This window comes from Phacochoerus africanus, chromosome 12 (genome assembly GCF_016906955.1).
Source record: "Phacochoerus africanus isolate WHEZ1 chromosome 12, ROS_Pafr_v1, whole genome shotgun sequence".
Taxonomy (NCBI): Eukaryota; Metazoa; Chordata; class Mammalia; order Artiodactyla; family Suidae; genus Phacochoerus; species Phacochoerus africanus.
In genome coordinates this window covers 25,481,353-25,499,029 of record NC_062555.1, presented here as the reverse complement: position 1 = coordinate 25,499,029, position 17,677 = coordinate 25,481,353, and the positions used below count along the sequence as shown (strand labels likewise).

The 17,677-nt window shown below is 47.0% G+C and overlaps 1 protein-coding gene across 1 annotated transcript in view; it reads left to right on the top strand.

The window, feature by feature from the left end:
• ASPM (assembly factor for spindle microtubules) overlaps window positions 1-17,151 on the top strand; it is a 65,093-nt gene extending 47,942 nt beyond the window's left edge. Inside the window, exons 18-24 of the mRNA XM_047755220.1 lie at window positions 1,738-5,958; window positions 9,003-9,194; window positions 9,888-10,080; window positions 10,209-10,363; window positions 11,605-11,781; window positions 13,480-13,649; window positions 16,835-17,151. Coding sequence (XP_047611176.1) covers window positions 1,738-5,958; window positions 9,003-9,194; window positions 9,888-10,080; window positions 10,209-10,363; window positions 11,605-11,781; window positions 13,480-13,649; window positions 16,835-16,937 — 5,211 coding nt within the window. The 3' untranslated portion in view covers window positions 16,938-17,151. The remainder of the gene's footprint in view (window positions 1-1,737; window positions 5,959-9,002; window positions 9,195-9,887; window positions 10,081-10,208; window positions 10,364-11,604; window positions 11,782-13,479; window positions 13,650-16,834) is intronic.
• The last annotated feature ends 526 nt before the right edge of the window (window positions 17,152-17,677 follow it).

Sequence of the window (17,677 nt, the reverse complement as noted above, 5' to 3'; positions counted from 1 at the left end):
GTAGATGTTGAAGAGGATTGGTGAGAGGGTGTATCCTTGCTTTATGCCTGATCTTAGAGGGAATCCACCTAGTTTCCCACCGTCAGGTTTGATGTTAGCTGTAGGTTGGTTTCCTGGTCTTCCTCCTGAGGGAATTCCCCTCTATTCCTAGTTTGTTGAGACACTGATTGTTTTTTCCCCCCGGTCATTTTCTCTTCCTTGTTCAATCTAGATAATTTATATTGAGCTTCAAGTTCATTGATTCTTCTCTCTCTCACCTCCATTCTGCTCCTGAGCCATTCCAGTGAGGTTTTATTTTGGTTATTACGTTTTTTGGTTCTAATATTCCCATTTGGTTCTTAGTTGTAGCATTGATTTTTTTTTTCCCCCAAGACTTTTAATCCTCCCATTGGTTCCAACTCGTTGGAGCATTTTACATGAGCTGCTCTAAAGTCTCTGCGGGGTAACATCAATGTCTGTGTCATTTTGCCACTGGCATCTGTTGATTGTCTTTTCCTATGCAGGTCGAAATTTTCCTTATATTTCTTGTACCCAGTAATTTTTCATCATGTCCTGTATATTTTTAACATCATTATGACATTCTTTGTTGTTGTTTGTTGAAATCCTATATGCATGTTGATATTTTAGTTTTGGCAAGTAAAACCTGGTTGGATTTAGGCCACTAGTTCTGATTAGCCTTCGATGGCTAGAGCTTCAATGCCAATTCCTTTTTCAAAGCCTAAATTTTGGAAAATTTCTTAATGAAAATAATGACTCAGAAAGTGATCTGGGAGTCCCCGCTGTGGCACAGCAGTTAAGGATCTGGTGCTCTCTCTGTCGCAGCTCAAGTTGCTGCTGACGCTCAGGTTCAATCCCCCTGCCCAGCACAGAGGGTTAATAAGGACCCAGCATTGCCACAACTGTGGTATGGGTCGCAGCTGTGTCTCAGATTCAATCCCAGGCCTAGGAACTTCCATATGCTGCCAGTGCAGCCAAATAAAAAAAAAGAAAAGAATCTGGGGAGTTGCCTTCGTGGCTCAGCAATTATCGAACCTGACTAGGATCCATGATGAGGTGGGTTCGATCCCTGGCCTCACTCAGTGGGTTAAGGATCTAGCGTTGCTATGAGCTGTGGTGTATGTCGCAGACACAGCTAGGATCCCGAATTGCTGTGGCTCTGGCGTAGACCGGCATTTGCAGCTCATATTGGACCCCTAGCCTGGGAATTTCCATATGTCACAAGTACGCCCCCCCCCCAAAAAAAAGGCAAAGAAAATGATCTGGCTCATTTATTTCTCAAAATTCTGTGTTTATATTATCAGGCCTGTAATGTGATAGTACAAGGACCCTCACATAAACAATTTTCCAATCATTATAAGATAGCTCGGCACCCTTGATAGAAAGGGGAAAATATAAGATCCAGAAATCTTACTTGGAAATTACTTAGAATCAGTAGATAGCAGACTATCACTCAAGCTGTATTTTGACCCTTCTCATAGATTGTGTTACTTTAACATAAACCTGTATTTCTTATGTCTCTGGAATACAGATGCCATATGAATATCATCAGGATTGAGATCAAGATTTCCCATTTGGCTACACAGCTGTATCAGTATAGAGACTATAAAGAAAAGAAACATATTGCTTTTATATTTAACGTGTTTATTTTTAAGCAAAATGTTAGAAAAAGTAATACTTTAAAAATGTATTAAGTATGGAAAGTCATATCTATTTTACTTTGTGTCCTTTCTTTTCCAGAGATATTGGAGAAGATACTCCACGAGAAAACACTTTCTGAGGCTGAAATATTATTCAGTCATCCTGCAATCTAGGATAAGAATGGTCCTTGCTGTTGCTTCTTACAAACGGTACCTACGGGCAACAGTAACCATTCAGAGGCACTGGCGTGCCTGCCTAAGAAGAAAACAGGATCAACAGAGATATCAAATGCTGAGATCCTCAGCCCTTGCCATCCAGTCTCTGTTCAGAAGATGGAAGCAGCGTAAAATGCAATTGCAAGTAAAAGCTGCAGTCACGCTGCAGAGAGCGTTTCGAGAATGGCACGGCAGGAAACGTGCTAAAGAAGAGAAAGCTGCCGTGGTCATCCAGTCCTGGTACAGGAGGCACAGAGAAGCACGGAAGTACCGTCATATTAGATCCTGCATTATCATCATTCAGACAAGATTCCGCTGCTTTCAAGCCCAGAAGTTGCGTGAAAGGAGAAAGAAGGCCATCCTGACGCTCCAGAGATACCACAAAGCACGCCTGAAGGGGAAGGCAGAGCGGACCAGCTATTTGCAGAAACGGGCTGCAGCCATCAGACTACAGGCCGCCTTCCGGAGAATGAAGGCTCGTAATTTGCACCGACAGATCCGAGCCGCCTGTGTCTTCCAATCGTACTGGAGAATGAGACAGGACAGGCTGCGGTTTCTAAACCTCAAGAAAAACATTATCACGCTGCAGGCACACGTCAGAAAACATCAACAATTACAGAAATATAAGAAGATGAAGAAAGCCACACTCATAATTCAGAGTCATCTCCGAGCCTACATTTCAGCCAGGAAAGTGCTTGCGTCTTACCAGGAGACACGTTCTGCTGTCATCGTTCTGCAGTCCGCATATAGAGGGATGCAGGCCCGGAGAACATTTCTTCACATCCTCACTGCTGTTATAAAGATCCAAGCCTATTACCGGGCTTACATCTTCAGAAAAAAATTTCGGAGGCTAAAACGTGCTGCAATAAAGTTACAGTCATTCATTCGGATGAAACAAACCCGTAAACGATATTTACATTTAAGAGCAGCTGCACTGCAGAGAGAAGAGCGCAGGTGGGCATCCTGCATCACACTGCAAGCTTCGGTCAGAGGGTACCTGGTTCGAAAGCAGAAACGGTTGGAGAGAAGAGCTGCTGTTTCGCTCCAGTCTTATTTTAGGATGAGGAAGGTGCGGCTGGACTACCTGCGAATCTATAAAGCAGCTGTCGTCATTCAGAACTACTATCGTGCCTACAAGGCACAGGTCAATCAGAGGAAGAACTTCTTGCAAGTCAAAAGAGCAGCAACCTGCTTACAGGCAGCTTACAGAGGTTATAAGGTCCGCCAGCTAATCAAACAACAGTCTGTAGCCGCTCTTACAATCCAGGCCGCTTTTAGAGGCTATAGTAGGAGGATGAAATATCACTGTGTGCTGCAGTCTACTCTCAAGATTCAGAGATGGTACAGGACACACAAGACTGTTTCTGACACAAGAACACAGTTTTTAAAGACTAGGGCTGCTGCAATTTCTCTCCAGTCTGCCTATCGTGGCTGGAAAGTTCGGAAGCAGGTCCGCAGGGAACAGCAAGCTGCGGTGAAGATCCAGTCTGCTTTTAGAATGGCCAAGGCCCGGAAAGAGTTCAGGCTGTTCAAAAAAGCAGCATGCACCGTCCAGCAACATCTGAGAGCTCGGGCTGCTGGCAGGAGGCAGCGTGCCGAGTACACCGCGCTTCGCCGGGCAGCGGTGACGCTCCAGTCCACGTGGAGGGGGCGAGTGGCCAGGCGGCAAATGCAGAAGCAGCACGCGTGTGCTGTCATCATCCAGTCTTGCTACCGAGCGTACGTGCAGCGCAGAAGGTGGAAAAGCATGAAAAGAGCGGCCTGTCTGATTCAGATGTATTACAGGGCCTACAGCACTGCAAGAAAACAGCACCGTTTGTACTTGAAAATCAGAGCGGCTGTAGTAACCCTCCAGTCAGCCTACCGAGGTCTGAGGGTGAGGAGGGACATCAAGGAGCAGCACAAGGCAGCCACCACTATCCAGTCCAGGTATAGAGCTCACCAAACCCAAAAGCAGTACGCCACCTGTAGAGCGTCCGCGGTCCTAATTCAGAGGTGGTACCGAGATACTAAGATTGCAAACTGCCAGCGTAAGGAATATCTTACTCTGAAGAAGGCGGCAGTGACAGTCCAAGCTGTTTACAGAGGTGTTAAGATAAGAAGACAGGTTCAGCTCATGCACAGGGCAGCCAGTCTTATTAAAGCCGTCTTCAAAATGCAGCAGGCGAGGCGGAGATACCATCAAATGAGAACAGCAGCCATCGTGATTCAGAGAAGGTACAGAGCATATCATCAGGGTAAGACTCAGCGCGCCAGGTACCTGACAACCTTGAAAGCTGTTAGCATCCTCCAGGCCAGTTTTAGAGGCGCGAGCGTTAGACAGAGCCTCAGGAAGATGCAGACCGCAGCAACGCTCATCCAGGCCCACTACCGGAGATACAGACAGCAAACTCATTTTAACACATTGAAGCAGGCGACAAAGATGGTGCAGCAAAAGTACCGGGCAGTGAGGGAAAGGAACGTACAATTGCAGAAGTACACCAGGCTGAGACATTCCGTCATCCGCCTTCAGGCTGCTTTTAGGGGGATGAGAGCAAGAAAACACTTAAAAGTCAGGCACGCAGCCGCAGCCCTCATTCAGAGGAGATTCAGGACACTGATGATGAGAAGAAGATTCCTGTCTCTCAGGAGAACTGCTGTGTGGATTCAGAGAAAATACCGTGCAAATGTTTGTGCGAAGCATCACTTACAGCAATTCCGACGCTTACAGAAGGCAGCCATCAAGATCCAGTCCTGGTACAGGGGGTGGATGGTGAGGAAGAAGATGCAGGAGATGCAGAGGGCTGCCACCATCATCCAGGCCACTTACAGGATGCACAGGACACAGGTGACCTTTCAGACCTGGAAGCACGCCTCAGTTCTCATTCAGCAACGTTACCGGGCACACACAGCTGCAAAACTGCAAAGAGAACATTATGTCAGACTAAGGCACTCGGCAGTGGTCATTCAGGCTGCACACAAGGGAATGAAAGCAAGGCAGCTTTTCAGGGCGAAGCTCAGAGCTGCCGTAATAATACAAAGCACATACAGAATGTACAGGCAGTATCGTTTCTACCGAAAGCTTCAGTGGGCTACAAAAGTAATACAAGAAAGATATAGGACAAAGAAAAAGAAAGCCCTTGAACACAAGGCACTCAAGAAAGCAGCAACCTGTGTCCAAGCGGATTTTCAGGATCTGGCGGAAAGGAGACAGATTCAGGAACAGCAGCATCTGGCTGCCACTACTGTTCAGAAACATTTTAAGGCCTTTAAAATAAGGAAGCACTATCTCCACTTTAGAGCAAAGGTAGTTTTTGTTCAAAGAAGGTACCGAGCGCTCGCCGCGGTGCGCACCCAGGCAGTCATTTGTATACAGTCCTATTATAGAGGGTTTAGGGTGAGAAAGGATATCCACCGCCTGCACGCAGCTGCCACGCTGATTCAGTCATTCTACCGAATGCACAGGGCCAGGGTCGATTACCAAGCAAAGAAAGCGGCTGTTGTTGTTATACAGAATTACTACAGGTCATACATCAGAGTGAAAATGGAAAGAAAGAAAATTCTAGCCACCCAGAAATCTATGCGAACTATTCAGGCTGCTTTTGTAGGCATGAATGTTAGACAGAAATTTAAAAGCATGCCTGAAGCAACGATGGTCGCCTCTGGTACCCAACCTGCATCCTGCTGTTACAGAACTGAAACTCCGTATGAAGCTGGTCCATTGCAGGAAGCAGAGTTTCATTCTCGAAGAAAGGCTGCCGTCACCATCCAAAAAGCTTTTCGTAAAATGGTCACAAGAAAATTGGAAACACAGAAGTGTGCTGCCGTGAGAATTCAGGCCTTCCTTCGGATGGCTGTGTGTCGAAGAAGATTTGCTCAGCAGAAAAGGGCAGCTATCACTTTACAGCGGTATTTCAGAACACGGCAAACCAGGAAACAGTTTTTACTGTGTAGAGAAGCAGCAGTGGTCTCACAAAATCACCAAAGAGCCTTTCTGTCTGCAAAACATCAAAGAGAAGTTTATTTACAAATAAGGAGCAGTGTTATCTTCATTCAAGCAAGAATGAAAGGATTGATCCAGAAACGGAAGTTTCAGAAAATGAAAGCTAGCACCATAAAAATCCAGGTATTTATTATACATTTAAATATAAAGTTTTCGTTCTTTGACCAGTGTTTCTTAAGAGTTTATAAAATGAGCTTAGGCAGGTCGTAAAGGACAATACTTTGTTCACGTGACCATGTCATTTATCTTCCACAATGGAATATTTTTGAGATTGGGCTTAGGGTGCCCATGATAATTCACCCAAGACGGCACAGAATGGGGATTGTTGGGCTGCAGTCGCCCTAAGCCTGATGCATTTTCGTAGGTGTTTTATACCACTCCCAGGCGAATTTTGAAAATGTGGGTTGAGTAACGGAAATTCTCTTTTGGTTAAAACGATGATTTTAAAAACCTAAGGTAAAGTGATTATTGGGCATAATTGAGGCCAGATGGGATCACGTCCTTCTGCTCCTCTGTTCATAAGAGCTGGTTAGGCTAGAGAGACATAGAAACTTGCCTCGGGGTGTTCAGCCCCGTTATATAATGTTGTACATTGTACCCTCTCAGTGTGTAAGGCAGGCAGAGACATTACCTTTGAAGTCTGAGAAAGGTTAAGAGAGAGGCAGATCAGGAATTGAATCTGGGTACCTCAGCTGTTTCTGCTCTACCTGTAACAGCCTGGGCTTTGAACCCACTACCTAGGACATGGTGGTATCTTGTGGGGTTGCTGTTAAGCTTAGAAATAGTGTTTTCACTCAACAAACGTCAAGTGCTGACCATGGTCAGATCTGATCAGGGGTGATCAGAACAGACAGTAAGATAGCAGGAGCGCTGTCCTCAAAGAACTTAACAGAGAAGGGCAATTACAGTTGTCGATGGAAATAACCAGTAAGCAGCTGAGAATAGGAGTAGAAATGGGTTTTATCTGAGCTGAAATGAGGACTATAGCTCAGGAGAGACAGATTTGAAAAGCACTTGAATAGCATTTTTGTAAGATTATAAGAGCAGGGGAGGCTTAGAAAGGGAAACCCGGAGTTCCCGTCGTGGTGCAGTGGTTGATGAATCCGACTAGGAACCATGAGGTTTCGGGTTCGGTCCCTGCCCTTGCTCAGTGGGTTAAGGATCCCGGTGTTGCCGTGAGCTGTGGTGTAGGTCACAGATGCAGCTCGGATTCCGCGTTGCTGTGGCTCTGGTGTGGGCTGGCAGCTACAGCTCTGATTAGACCCCTAGCCTGGGAACCTCCATGTGCCGCGGGAGTGGCCCAAGAAATGGCAAAAAGACAAAAAAAAAAAAAAGGTGAAACCCACAAGTGTTCATTAAGAATTAGGATGGGAGCGGGCAAGAAGTAAGGGTGCTTGCTAAGCAAGGATTGGTTGGCGTCGGAAATGGTGCATAGTTACAAGGGGGGACCTTGAGACCATAAGTTGCAGCTGGCAGCTGTTAGATGCTGTTTTGAGAAAGCTGGTGGTGTCCTTGATTCTGATACAATCCAGAAAATTCAGGTCCTCGGTGATGCAACGATGTGTCTGAAATCACATCCACAGGGGCCACCAGCTCTGTTTTGGATGTCCGAACCACAGTTAACCCATTTTGATTTTTAAATGCATTCTTTTCTCTAATGGTGAAAGCAGACACACAACGTATGTTTAATAGGCTGCACGACAGGCTGTTCTAGGTAACCTCAAGTTCACGTGCAGTCATGTATTAGCCAAAGTGACTTCCCTGTACATCAGTAGATGCCCATGTCCTCATCATGATACCGAATGAGAGAGAAAGGTATGTTTGCTGGGAACACAGAGACGGGAAACCGAAGCCAGTCACCTTGATCGGAGAAGGCCTCCCTGGCCAAGTGGCATTTATGTTGAGACATTAAGCTTAAGCCGAGGGATGACTAGTCAAATAAAACATAGCGAAGGAACAGTCCAGTTGTAGGGGGTGACATAGCCTTCAAAACCGAGGGAGCACAGGTCTGCCGTAAAGAGTATGAGATGCCAGCAGGCTGGCGTTCGATGGCGGGAGATGTAAACAGCGTTCTAAGGCAGAAAAAAGCTTAGTCCTTACGCTCTGTGCTGAAAGACGTTCTGGAGGAGTTGAAGTAGAAGACTGGAATCAGAATCATATTTTATTTTAAAAAAATTACTCAGGCAGGAATGTGGAAGTTGAACAGGAGGCCGGCCAGGAGGCTGCAGGTTGTCGGTCGGGGGACAGCCAAGCCCAGGTTAAAGGGGTAGGGACAGCGGAATGGTCAGGGTCCTTGAGAGCGGAGGACGGCGTCGGCCTTACAGGTAGCAAACAAGGAAGCCAGCCACACTCTGGCCTCGGTAACTCAGCAGACGGCACTGCCCGCTTACTGGGAGACAGCGAGAGGAGCGGGTCCCGAGCCAGAGGTGCACAGCCTGGGCACGTGAGGCTGAAGCGCCCACTCTCAGCCATTTGTGGGAGCGTGGAGAGTGGTACGGACTCAACGTTGATGGCCTCCGTGCGCGGGCATTAGGGCATTGCTTCAGAAGATAAGATGGATAAAAGGAAGAGGACCTGGCCTGGAGTTCCCGTCATGGCGCAGTGGTTAACAAACCTGACTAGGAACCATGAGGTTGCGGGTTTGATCCCTGGCCTCGCTCAGTGGGTTAAGGATCCGGCGTTGACGTGGGCTGTGGTGTAGGTTGCAGATGCAGCTCAGATCCCGAGTTGCTGTGGCTCTGGCGTAGGCCGGTGGCTACAGCTCCCATTCAACCCATGGCCTGGGAACCTCCATATGCCGCAGGAATGGCCCTGGAAAAGGCAAAAAGACAAAAAAAAAAAAGGAGAGGGCCTGGGACTGGGGGCCTGAGGTCATCCAAAGTTAAGGACACTGAGAGGAGAAGCCAGCACGTGGCCGTAATATGTGATGTGGGGTTAAGCTCATATATGACCACGTTGCATGGGGTTGAGTTTCGTATGTAACACTCACTCCTCAGGCCCACTGTGGCCTGGAAGGAGCTGCACCAAGCAGTGTGACAAGAATGCTAGGGGAGGAGGGGCCTGTTGAAAGACAGTTCAATGTTCTATTGATTTCACTTGTGCATATATTTGTGTATTTATTTGAAAAACCCTGAAGTAAAAAAAAAAATCTTCATATGTTTACATAGAGATGGTTTCGGGCAAGGTTACAGCAAAAGCGGCTTCTTCAGAAATATCACCGCGTGATAACAATTCAGCATGAAGCTCAAGAACAGATAAGCCAGCAGAACAGGGCAGCCTCAGTGATACAGAGAGCTGTACGCCATTTTCTTCTCCGTAAAAAGCAGGAAAAGCTTAATAACAGAATCACTAAAATCCAGGTAACTGAAAATGTTTTAATTCAAGGTTTTGGTTGGCCATTCATCTGTGTGATAGCTAACATTTTAAAAACAGTTATGTGCATTTTTAAAAGCTGGAATTGGCCAATAGAGTAATTCACAAACACTAGGCTACCATCATTGCATTGTTAAGACCTTGATTTTCAAAACTCCTTGGAGGAAGTTGATGATTGAGAGTTGCAAAGGCATTTTAGCATTTTGAATATTTAGGCATCTTTGGCCAATGAATGATGCTTCAGCCTATACATAGAAATACTGTATGTACTTCTAGAACAATTGATTTTGCGATTTATCAGAACCTCAATTGAAGTTTTATTTGTGAAGTCTCTGATCACATAAATTTACCGAAAATACCTCCTTTGTGGAACTGTAAAATTCGCGTCAGGGATTGAAATCTTAAAATTACTATTTTGGGAGTTCCTATCATGGTGCAGTGGAAACGAATCTGACTAGGAACCGTGAGGTTGTGGGTTCGATCCCTGGCCTTGCTCAGTGGGTTAAGGATCCAGCATTGCCGTGAGCTGTGGTGGAGGTCGTAGACACGGTTCAAATCCTGTGTTGCTGTGGTTCTGATTAGACCTCTCGCCTGGGAACCTCCACATGCCACATGTGTGGCCCTGAAAAGACAATCAATCAGTCAATCAATCAATAAAATTACTATTTTGTCTCTTTAAGGCATTATGGAGAGGCTATTCTTGGAGGAAGAGAAATGATTGTGCCAAAATTAAAGCTATTCGGCAGAGACTCCACTGCGCAAATAGGGAGATTCGGGAAGAAAACAAACTCTACCAAAGAACCGCACTTGCTCTCCGCGGTCTCCTGACATACAAGTACCTCTCCGCTATCCTGGAGGCTCTGAAGCACCTGGGTGCGTTGTTTTAACAGTAACAACACAAGGCTCGAAATGCATTTTTACCTTTGAGTAGAAAAGACTGTTGTTGTGATGGCCAGTCATTTTGTCTCTGTGACTGCATCTCTTTTCTTCCCCCCTTTCAGAGGTAGTCACTAGACTCTCCTCACTTTGCTGTGAGAACATGGCCCAGAGTGGAGCCATTGCTAAAATATTTGTCTTGATCCGAAGCTGTAACCGGAGTGTCCCCTGCATGGAGGTCATTGGATATGCTGTGCAGGTCTTGCTGAATGTCGCCAAGGTAGTTTCCATCTGAATAATGCAGTCTTCCCGGGCCTAGAAATCTCACCCGGCAAGTTAGGTCTGTGCTGCTCAGCCCTAGAACTCAGATCTCTAAGTTGAAATTCATTTACTACGTGCAAGAGGCTCTGTGGGGCAGGGGCTAACTCTGCTAACATAAGGGTACATAGAAACACTGTGATTTTCCATCATTTCTTTGGTTTTATGGTACTAACAACAGTGGTGGCTAACCTTTATTGAGGACTTGTTAACTACCATGCTGATGCTTTTCCTGCATCATTCAGTTCCGTCCTCACACTAATTCTCAAAGGGGATTCCTGTTACTGTTCCCACTTTGTAGAGAGAATAGTTGTCCTTACAGAAGGTGAGGTCCTTGCCTGAGGGCCAGAGGGTGGCAGGTGGTGGAGCCGGATGTGGGTCCACGTCCATCTCGGTCCAGAGCCGAGGTTCGGTGCACGGTGGCGTTATGTCAGAAAAACAGAACCCCTTCTAATCCCGTCTGGCAAAACGCTGGGTTCGAGTCCCAGCTCTGCAGCTCGCTGTCGGTTACTAAGCCTCTCTGTGCTTCCTTTTCTGTAATGTAAAACAAGAGGTGGTCATTGTACCTTCCTTATAATTGTGTGAGGATTAAATGAGTCATGATGCACAGACATGCTGAATGAGAGCTGTGTTCACATTGCCTTGTCGTTTTTATCTTAGTGCCATCAGCTTACCTGTTACTGCACACATTTCAGTATGAATCTAATGATGCAGTCAGATAACTGAGGCATGAAAACTGTACTCTAGACTAATAGTCATCAAATTTATTTTATGTCAAAGCAAGCTCACCTTCCTCTCAAGAAGCATGGAATAGGGTTACAAGCATAAACCTTGTCTTTATCTCTGTCTTACCCTGTGATTCACTATCACAGATAAGTTATCTTTTTTCCTGAGAGGTTCTCACAAAAACGGCCTTATCTGCAAGCTTGTTTTTATGTACATCAAGGGGTGCATTTGCAGAGGTTTTTAGATTTGGTTCATTTTTTCTGCAACTTTAGTTTGGGAGGAAAAGCAGTCAATGCATGTGTGCATATAAGATGGATCCAGAAATGACAGTGGCCTCAGAAAGTCACCAACTTCTAAAGCCCTTTGCACACACTGCTGGTGGTCCAAAGTTTGGCTCTCAGCTTCCTTCATGGCTAGGCTGTGTCTAAGAGTATGTGCGTTTGTTATAACTAATAATTCTGCTCTCTTCTCATCCAGTATGAGAAAACTACTCCGGCAGTTTATGATGTAGAAAATTCCGTAGACACGCTGCTGGAGCTTCTGCACATGTACCAGGAAAAGCCCGGTGATAAAGTTGCAGACAAGACCAGAAGCATTTTCACAAAAACGTGTTGTTTGTTAGCTGTTCTACTGAAGACGACAAACCGAGCTTCTGTGAGTATTCATCCATTTCCTCTCTTTGAGGTGATTTCTACACGTTCTTAAGTCTAAGACGTTTCTGCTTTTCCTTCAGTGATGATCACAACTTCAGTAGGGTTTTATGTGCAGTCACAGCTGCTTTGTGTGCTGATATGAGTTGTTTCTTTGTGTGTATGTGTGTGTGTGTGTGTTTTAGGGCTGCACCTGCCACATGTGGAAGTTTCCAGGCTAGGAGTTGAATCGGACTGTAACTGCCGCCTACACCACAGCCACAGCAACGAAGGACCTGAGCCACATCTGCGACCTACACCACAGCTCACAGCAATACTGGATCCTTAACCCACTGAGTGAGGCCAGGGATTGAATCCACGTCCTCATGGATGCTAGTCAAGTTCATAAACCACTGAGCCAAGATGGGAACTCCATGAGTTGTTTCTTATATATCAGAGGAGCTGGGCTGCAGAAGTAGACTTTATGGCAGCCCCGTCAGTCCCATTTCCCGAGCACTGGAGGGAAGTCGCCCAGCAAGGTCAAGATCCTGAAGCTCACAACTCCTCTCCCTCCCGCTGGAACGTGAAGACGTTTCACGCGTTTCTCTGCTGAGGCCTCCGAGCTACCCTCTCCAGGTGTTACAGTCATCGTGGGGGTGACCACAGGCCGGGAGGGGCCTTGATCCTGAGGAGAGAGGGAAGGCGCTGAAGGACAGAAGCAAGGGTGGTGTCTGGTTGTGGTACGACCCTCCCTTCTGCCAGTGACAGAGGGGTGGATTTGGGAGCGTGAGGTTGTGGGGACTGCTAAGGAAGGCAGCGAGGGTAGACGGGAGCTGTCTGGGCGAGGGCCATGCCTGACAGAGGATTGCGTGAGTGAGGGCTACGTGGGTGACTGGAGACTGAGGACGTAAAGTCACAGGACTTGGGAACTATGTGGAATATAGTGACTTTGATATGTGCCGTTTTAATCAGGAGATACAAGTACAATCTTTGAATATCTGCCTTCTTTATCATTCTTCGGAATTCATTCAAAATGAAGCTGAACTCAAAGAGCTTGGCTTTTTATTGTTTAAAGTTCATAATTCGGAGTTCCCTTTGTGGCTCAGTGGGTTACGAACCCGACTAATGTCCACAAGGATGCAGGTTCAATCCCTGGCCTCACTTTGTGGATTAAGGATCTGGCATTGCTGTGAGCTGCGGTGTATGTAGGTCACAGACATGGCTCGGATCTCATGTTGCTGTAGCTGTGACACAGGTCAGCAGCTGCAGCTCCAATTCCACCCCAAGCCTGGGAATTTCCACCATATGCAGGTGCAGCCCTAAAAAGCCAAAAAAAAAAAAAGACAGCTCATAATTTTTGCAATTGATTTTGCTAGCATAGAAGGGCTACAAAATTTGGAGTGCCTGTCATAGCTCAGCGGTTAACAAACCCGACTAGTATCCATCAGGACGCAGGTTTGATCCCTGACCTCACTCAGTGGGTTCAGGATCTGGTGTTGCCATGAGCTATGGTGTAGGTCACAGACACAGCTCAGATCGGACATTGCTGTGGCTGTGGTGTAGGCCAGCAGCTACAGCTCTGGTTTGACCCCTAGCTTGGGAACCTCCATATGCCTCGAGTGCAGCCCTAAAAAGACCAAAAAAAAAAAAAAAGAAAGAAAAGAAAGAAAAAGCTACAAAATTTAATGCTTATTAATTTAATAATGCATACTTTCTTTTTTAGGATGTTCGAAGTCGGTCGAAAGCTGTTGACCGTATTTATAATCTCTACAAACTTACGGCTCATAAACATAAAGTGAATACTGAAAGAATACTTTGTAAACAAAGAAAGAATTCTTCTCTGAGCTTGGCCTGTATTCCAGAAACACCTGTAAGAACCAGAATGGTCTCAAGGTGAGCAGACAATGTGCCCTATGGTTTTCCGTCACCGTTCCTTCCTTCCTTCCTCCACTGAGCAAATGTTTATTAAGAACCTGCTATAAGCAGGAACCTGTGCTTGACAGTTGGAGAAACAGCACAGGAGCAAGAAGAGACTCATGAGCACATCCCAAGGAGATGAACTTGGGAGTGAAGGAGGTGAGAACCCGCCGCTCCGAGTATTCGTGGTTATTCAGGAAGTCCCTGGCATGAAGCAGTGACACGCTAAGGCTGGTGGCAGCTGTTTATAGGCTCTGCCACATCACCTTTTCCCCGCGTGGAGGTCACGCTGCCCAAACAGCAGCTTCCAGCTCCCCCCATGGTCTCCTGAAGCCTGAAGTCTCTCCTTCTAGAGGAGGTCTTTGAGGCCTTGTCTCAGTTTCCCAGAGCTTCTGGAACAAGCACAGACTCTCTCACAGCTCCTGAAATGGGGAGCTGGAGATCAAGGTGACAGCAGAGCCTCCCTCGGTCCGAGGCTCCAGGCGGACCCTTCCAGGGTCGTCCAGGGTCTGGCAGCTAAGTGTGCTTGGCTCACTGCTGTGTCTCTCCATCCTCTGCCTCCATCTTTTCAGGGCTTCTCTACACACACACCCACACCCACACCCACACCCAACTAGGTCTCACCTAAGGACACCTGTTGGATTGAAGCTCAGTCCAGGTAATACAGGAGTATCTTAGCTTGGGATTCTTAAGTTCATCTGCAAAGATCCTTTTCCAAATAAGATAAGAGTCAAGGTTTTAGGGATCAGGGTGTGGCTCTATCTTTGGGGGCCATCGGCTTACAGCAGACCTGTGAGGGTAGCGATGGCTTAACTGGCTGAAAACATGTAACTTTAGAAGTTGTTTTTGGTTTTTTTTAAGGGGTGGGGGTTGTTAGCTCAGCTGGGTAAGTGAACAGATACCGCTGTCCTTGGCAGAGAGTGGAGGTGGCACGGAGCTGGGGCCCTGCTGCAGGCGTGGACTAGGTGACTGTGCAGCCTGGAGCTGTTCACGTGTCGCACAGGAGCATGAGTGTCGATGAGCAGCCAAAGTAACAGAGACTGTGCTGCCGCTGGCCTAGGGCATAGCCAGGGGCTCGCCAATGCTGGGGGGCTGGAGGTCCTCTCTGGGATGAAGTTGGGGGCAGGGAGAATTGAGAGGACAGGACAGGGGGTGGGGGGTGCTGGTCATGGAGAAAAACGAGATGCCTATGATGGGAATCGGAGGAAGACCCCGACCAGCCGTAGAAAATCAGGTCTGTGGTTCTGGGCAGAAGAACCGATCGAGAGGTTAAACTAGGGCATCATTCGAGTCCCTCCCTCCCTCCCTCCTCCGGCAATTCCCCCCTGGGTATAAATCCCACGCGTGGACAGCTCTCTTTCTTGGTCTGGGTTATAGGGCAGTTAGCTTTCTAATTTCTCATAACTGTAAACTGTGTAAGAGTTGTAAATTGGATTCATGCATGCGTGTTTTCACAGTATAATGTAAAATCATAGTCTATTTGCTTGAGATTTATTAGTGGGAATGATTTCTACATTTTTATTTAAGGACAGTATATTTTAACATTAATTATGCTGTATAAACTATTAACAAATGAATGAGTAGATTCTTTTTTTTCCTTTTGATGTGGTCAGATTTGTAGAAGGTGAAATTCCCAACAGCATAAATGCACCGTTTATGTGGATTTGCAGTTCAGTGAGTTTTGACAAGTGTATACAGCTGTGAAACCTCTGCCACTGAGATAAAATATTTCTGTCACAGCTGAGTTCCCTCGTACCCCTGCAGTCGGTTCTCTCCCGTTCACCCCTAGATTCTGGGAACTACTGATGAGGTTTCCACACCGTCAGTTGTGCCCTCTCTACGTTGTCCCGTACATGGAGTCATACAGAGCGCAGCTCTCTGGGACCTTGTCATGCCTCTGAAGTTCTTCCGTGGCCGAGCCTTCCTGAGAACTGTGTTCTCTTTCTCCTCAGAGCGCTGTTCCTGGTACAGATATGCCCAATCTGTGCGGCCACCCTCGTGAATAGCTACTTGGCACTTTCACAGGGAAGGACTGGAGGGTGGAAATGCCTCCAGTGGTAGGGCTTCACCTGAGAAGGATGTCTGCGCGCCCCCCAGGGATGTTACTGTCTCGGCGAAGTAGGAGATTATAAACCCCAACTCAGACGCAGACCTGGGAGGCGGGTGGGGGGACATCGGAAAAGAAGAGGAGTTCCTGTTGTGGCTCGGTGGTAACCAACCCAATAGTATCCATGAAGATGTGGGTTCGATCCCTGGCCCTGCTCAGTGGGTTAAGGATCCAGCGTTGCTATGGCTGTGGTGTAGGCTGGCAGCTGTAGCTCCAGTTCAACCCCTAGCCAGGAACCTCCATATGCTGTGGGTGTGGCCCTAAAAAGCAAAAAAAAAAAAAGAGAGAGAGAGAAGGAAGGAATTAAAATGGTCATTCTTGGGGAAAGAGAGAGGAAGCAATTTCAATCACTGGCATGTAATCAGCCAGCCTGGTTCTGTCATTTTCCACTGGCAACGTGCAGCTGTCCAGCCATGGAGAAGGCAGACGTTTGGATTCTACGTGGACTCCACATAGAACTTTCTGTTGAATTCAATAGCGTTAACGGCATCTGCAAAGGAGATTCTACTGGTGGACCCAAGTCCGACAGGAAGGAAGGGAGGCCTCCTGCTGGGGGCAGGCGTGTTCTGGGATCCAGTGACACGGGCGGCTCGGGGGACGGAGGCTGTGAGCAGTGGATGTTTAAGGCACAGGACTCGGCCACATTTCACATGGCGGCTGAAGCTGGGGTCTCTTGCTGAGCCGCCAGCAGCACTGCTGCACTTTGTGAGGGTGACAGAGTCTGTGATGTGATCTAGTGACAAGGGGCGGACGGGTGAACCCAAAGGAAGGGGGCAAAACTGGCGGATGGTGGGGGGTAGGACTCGCTCCTGAGATGGGACAGGAGTTGAGAGAAGACCAAGAACCAAGGTTACAGACAAAACCCTGGGGTTTGCTAGCCGAACAGCCTAAGCGTCCAAGGAGCCGGGACCACCCTTCGGGAGGATGGCGAGAGATGGTCTGAAAGCCCTAAACGGCGACCGCGTGCGGGGCCGCATCTCGTTAAGCCAGTGTGGCGGAGGTGAGCCTTTTAGGAGAAGGACCTGACTAATACAAGGGTTTATTCTTCTCACAGACTCAAGCCAGACTGGGTTTTGAGAAACGATAATGTGGAAGAAATCCTGACTCCTCTGAGAGCTCTGCAGATGGTGATGGACACGCTAGGCCTTCCTTACTAGGAGCAGCAAACGCCGCAGTTCAGACAGTGAAAAAATACAAAAACTGGTGATGCCCCTTACGTAGAGAGCTGTTGGCTTTCCTTGTACAACTTTTCAAATGCCTTTGTATTAAAGTCCAAAAGATACATGTAATAAACTTTTTCTATTCTGTCTTTTATGTAATAGCTCCATGCAGAGGACAATTTCATGTCATAAAATGATTCCAACACTGTTATCCATGTCTGTTACCTTAAGTTATTGTATTCGTTTGAATATAATCCTATTCCTAAAGGGAAAAGGTTAGCTTATTATTCCTGTCATATAGGTAAATGGAGGCATTTATCTAAAATAACTGTTGGAAATTTTAAGATTCTTCCAAGTGGAGTTCCCACTGGGGCTCAGTTTTAAGGCCCCGAGGTTGTCTCTGAGGATGCAAGTTCTAGCCCCAGCCCCACTCTGTGTGTTAAGGACCCCGTGTGGCTGTGGCGTAGGCTGCAGCTGCAGCTCCAATTCAACCCCTGGCCCAGGAATTTCCATATGCCCCAGGTGCGGCCTTAAAAAAAAATAAAGTAAAAGCTTCTGCCAACTCACTTGGAAGTGAGAAGAGGGTAAAATAACCCCCTAAATGCCATAGAAATATCAGACTATCCAGGTAGGTGAGTGAGCCCCTCTGCGAAAGTTAGAGGAATCCAACAACCCCTCACCCCTTAACCTTATAACACAAGTGGGGTTATAATTTGACCTAGGAAGAGCAAAGTGTT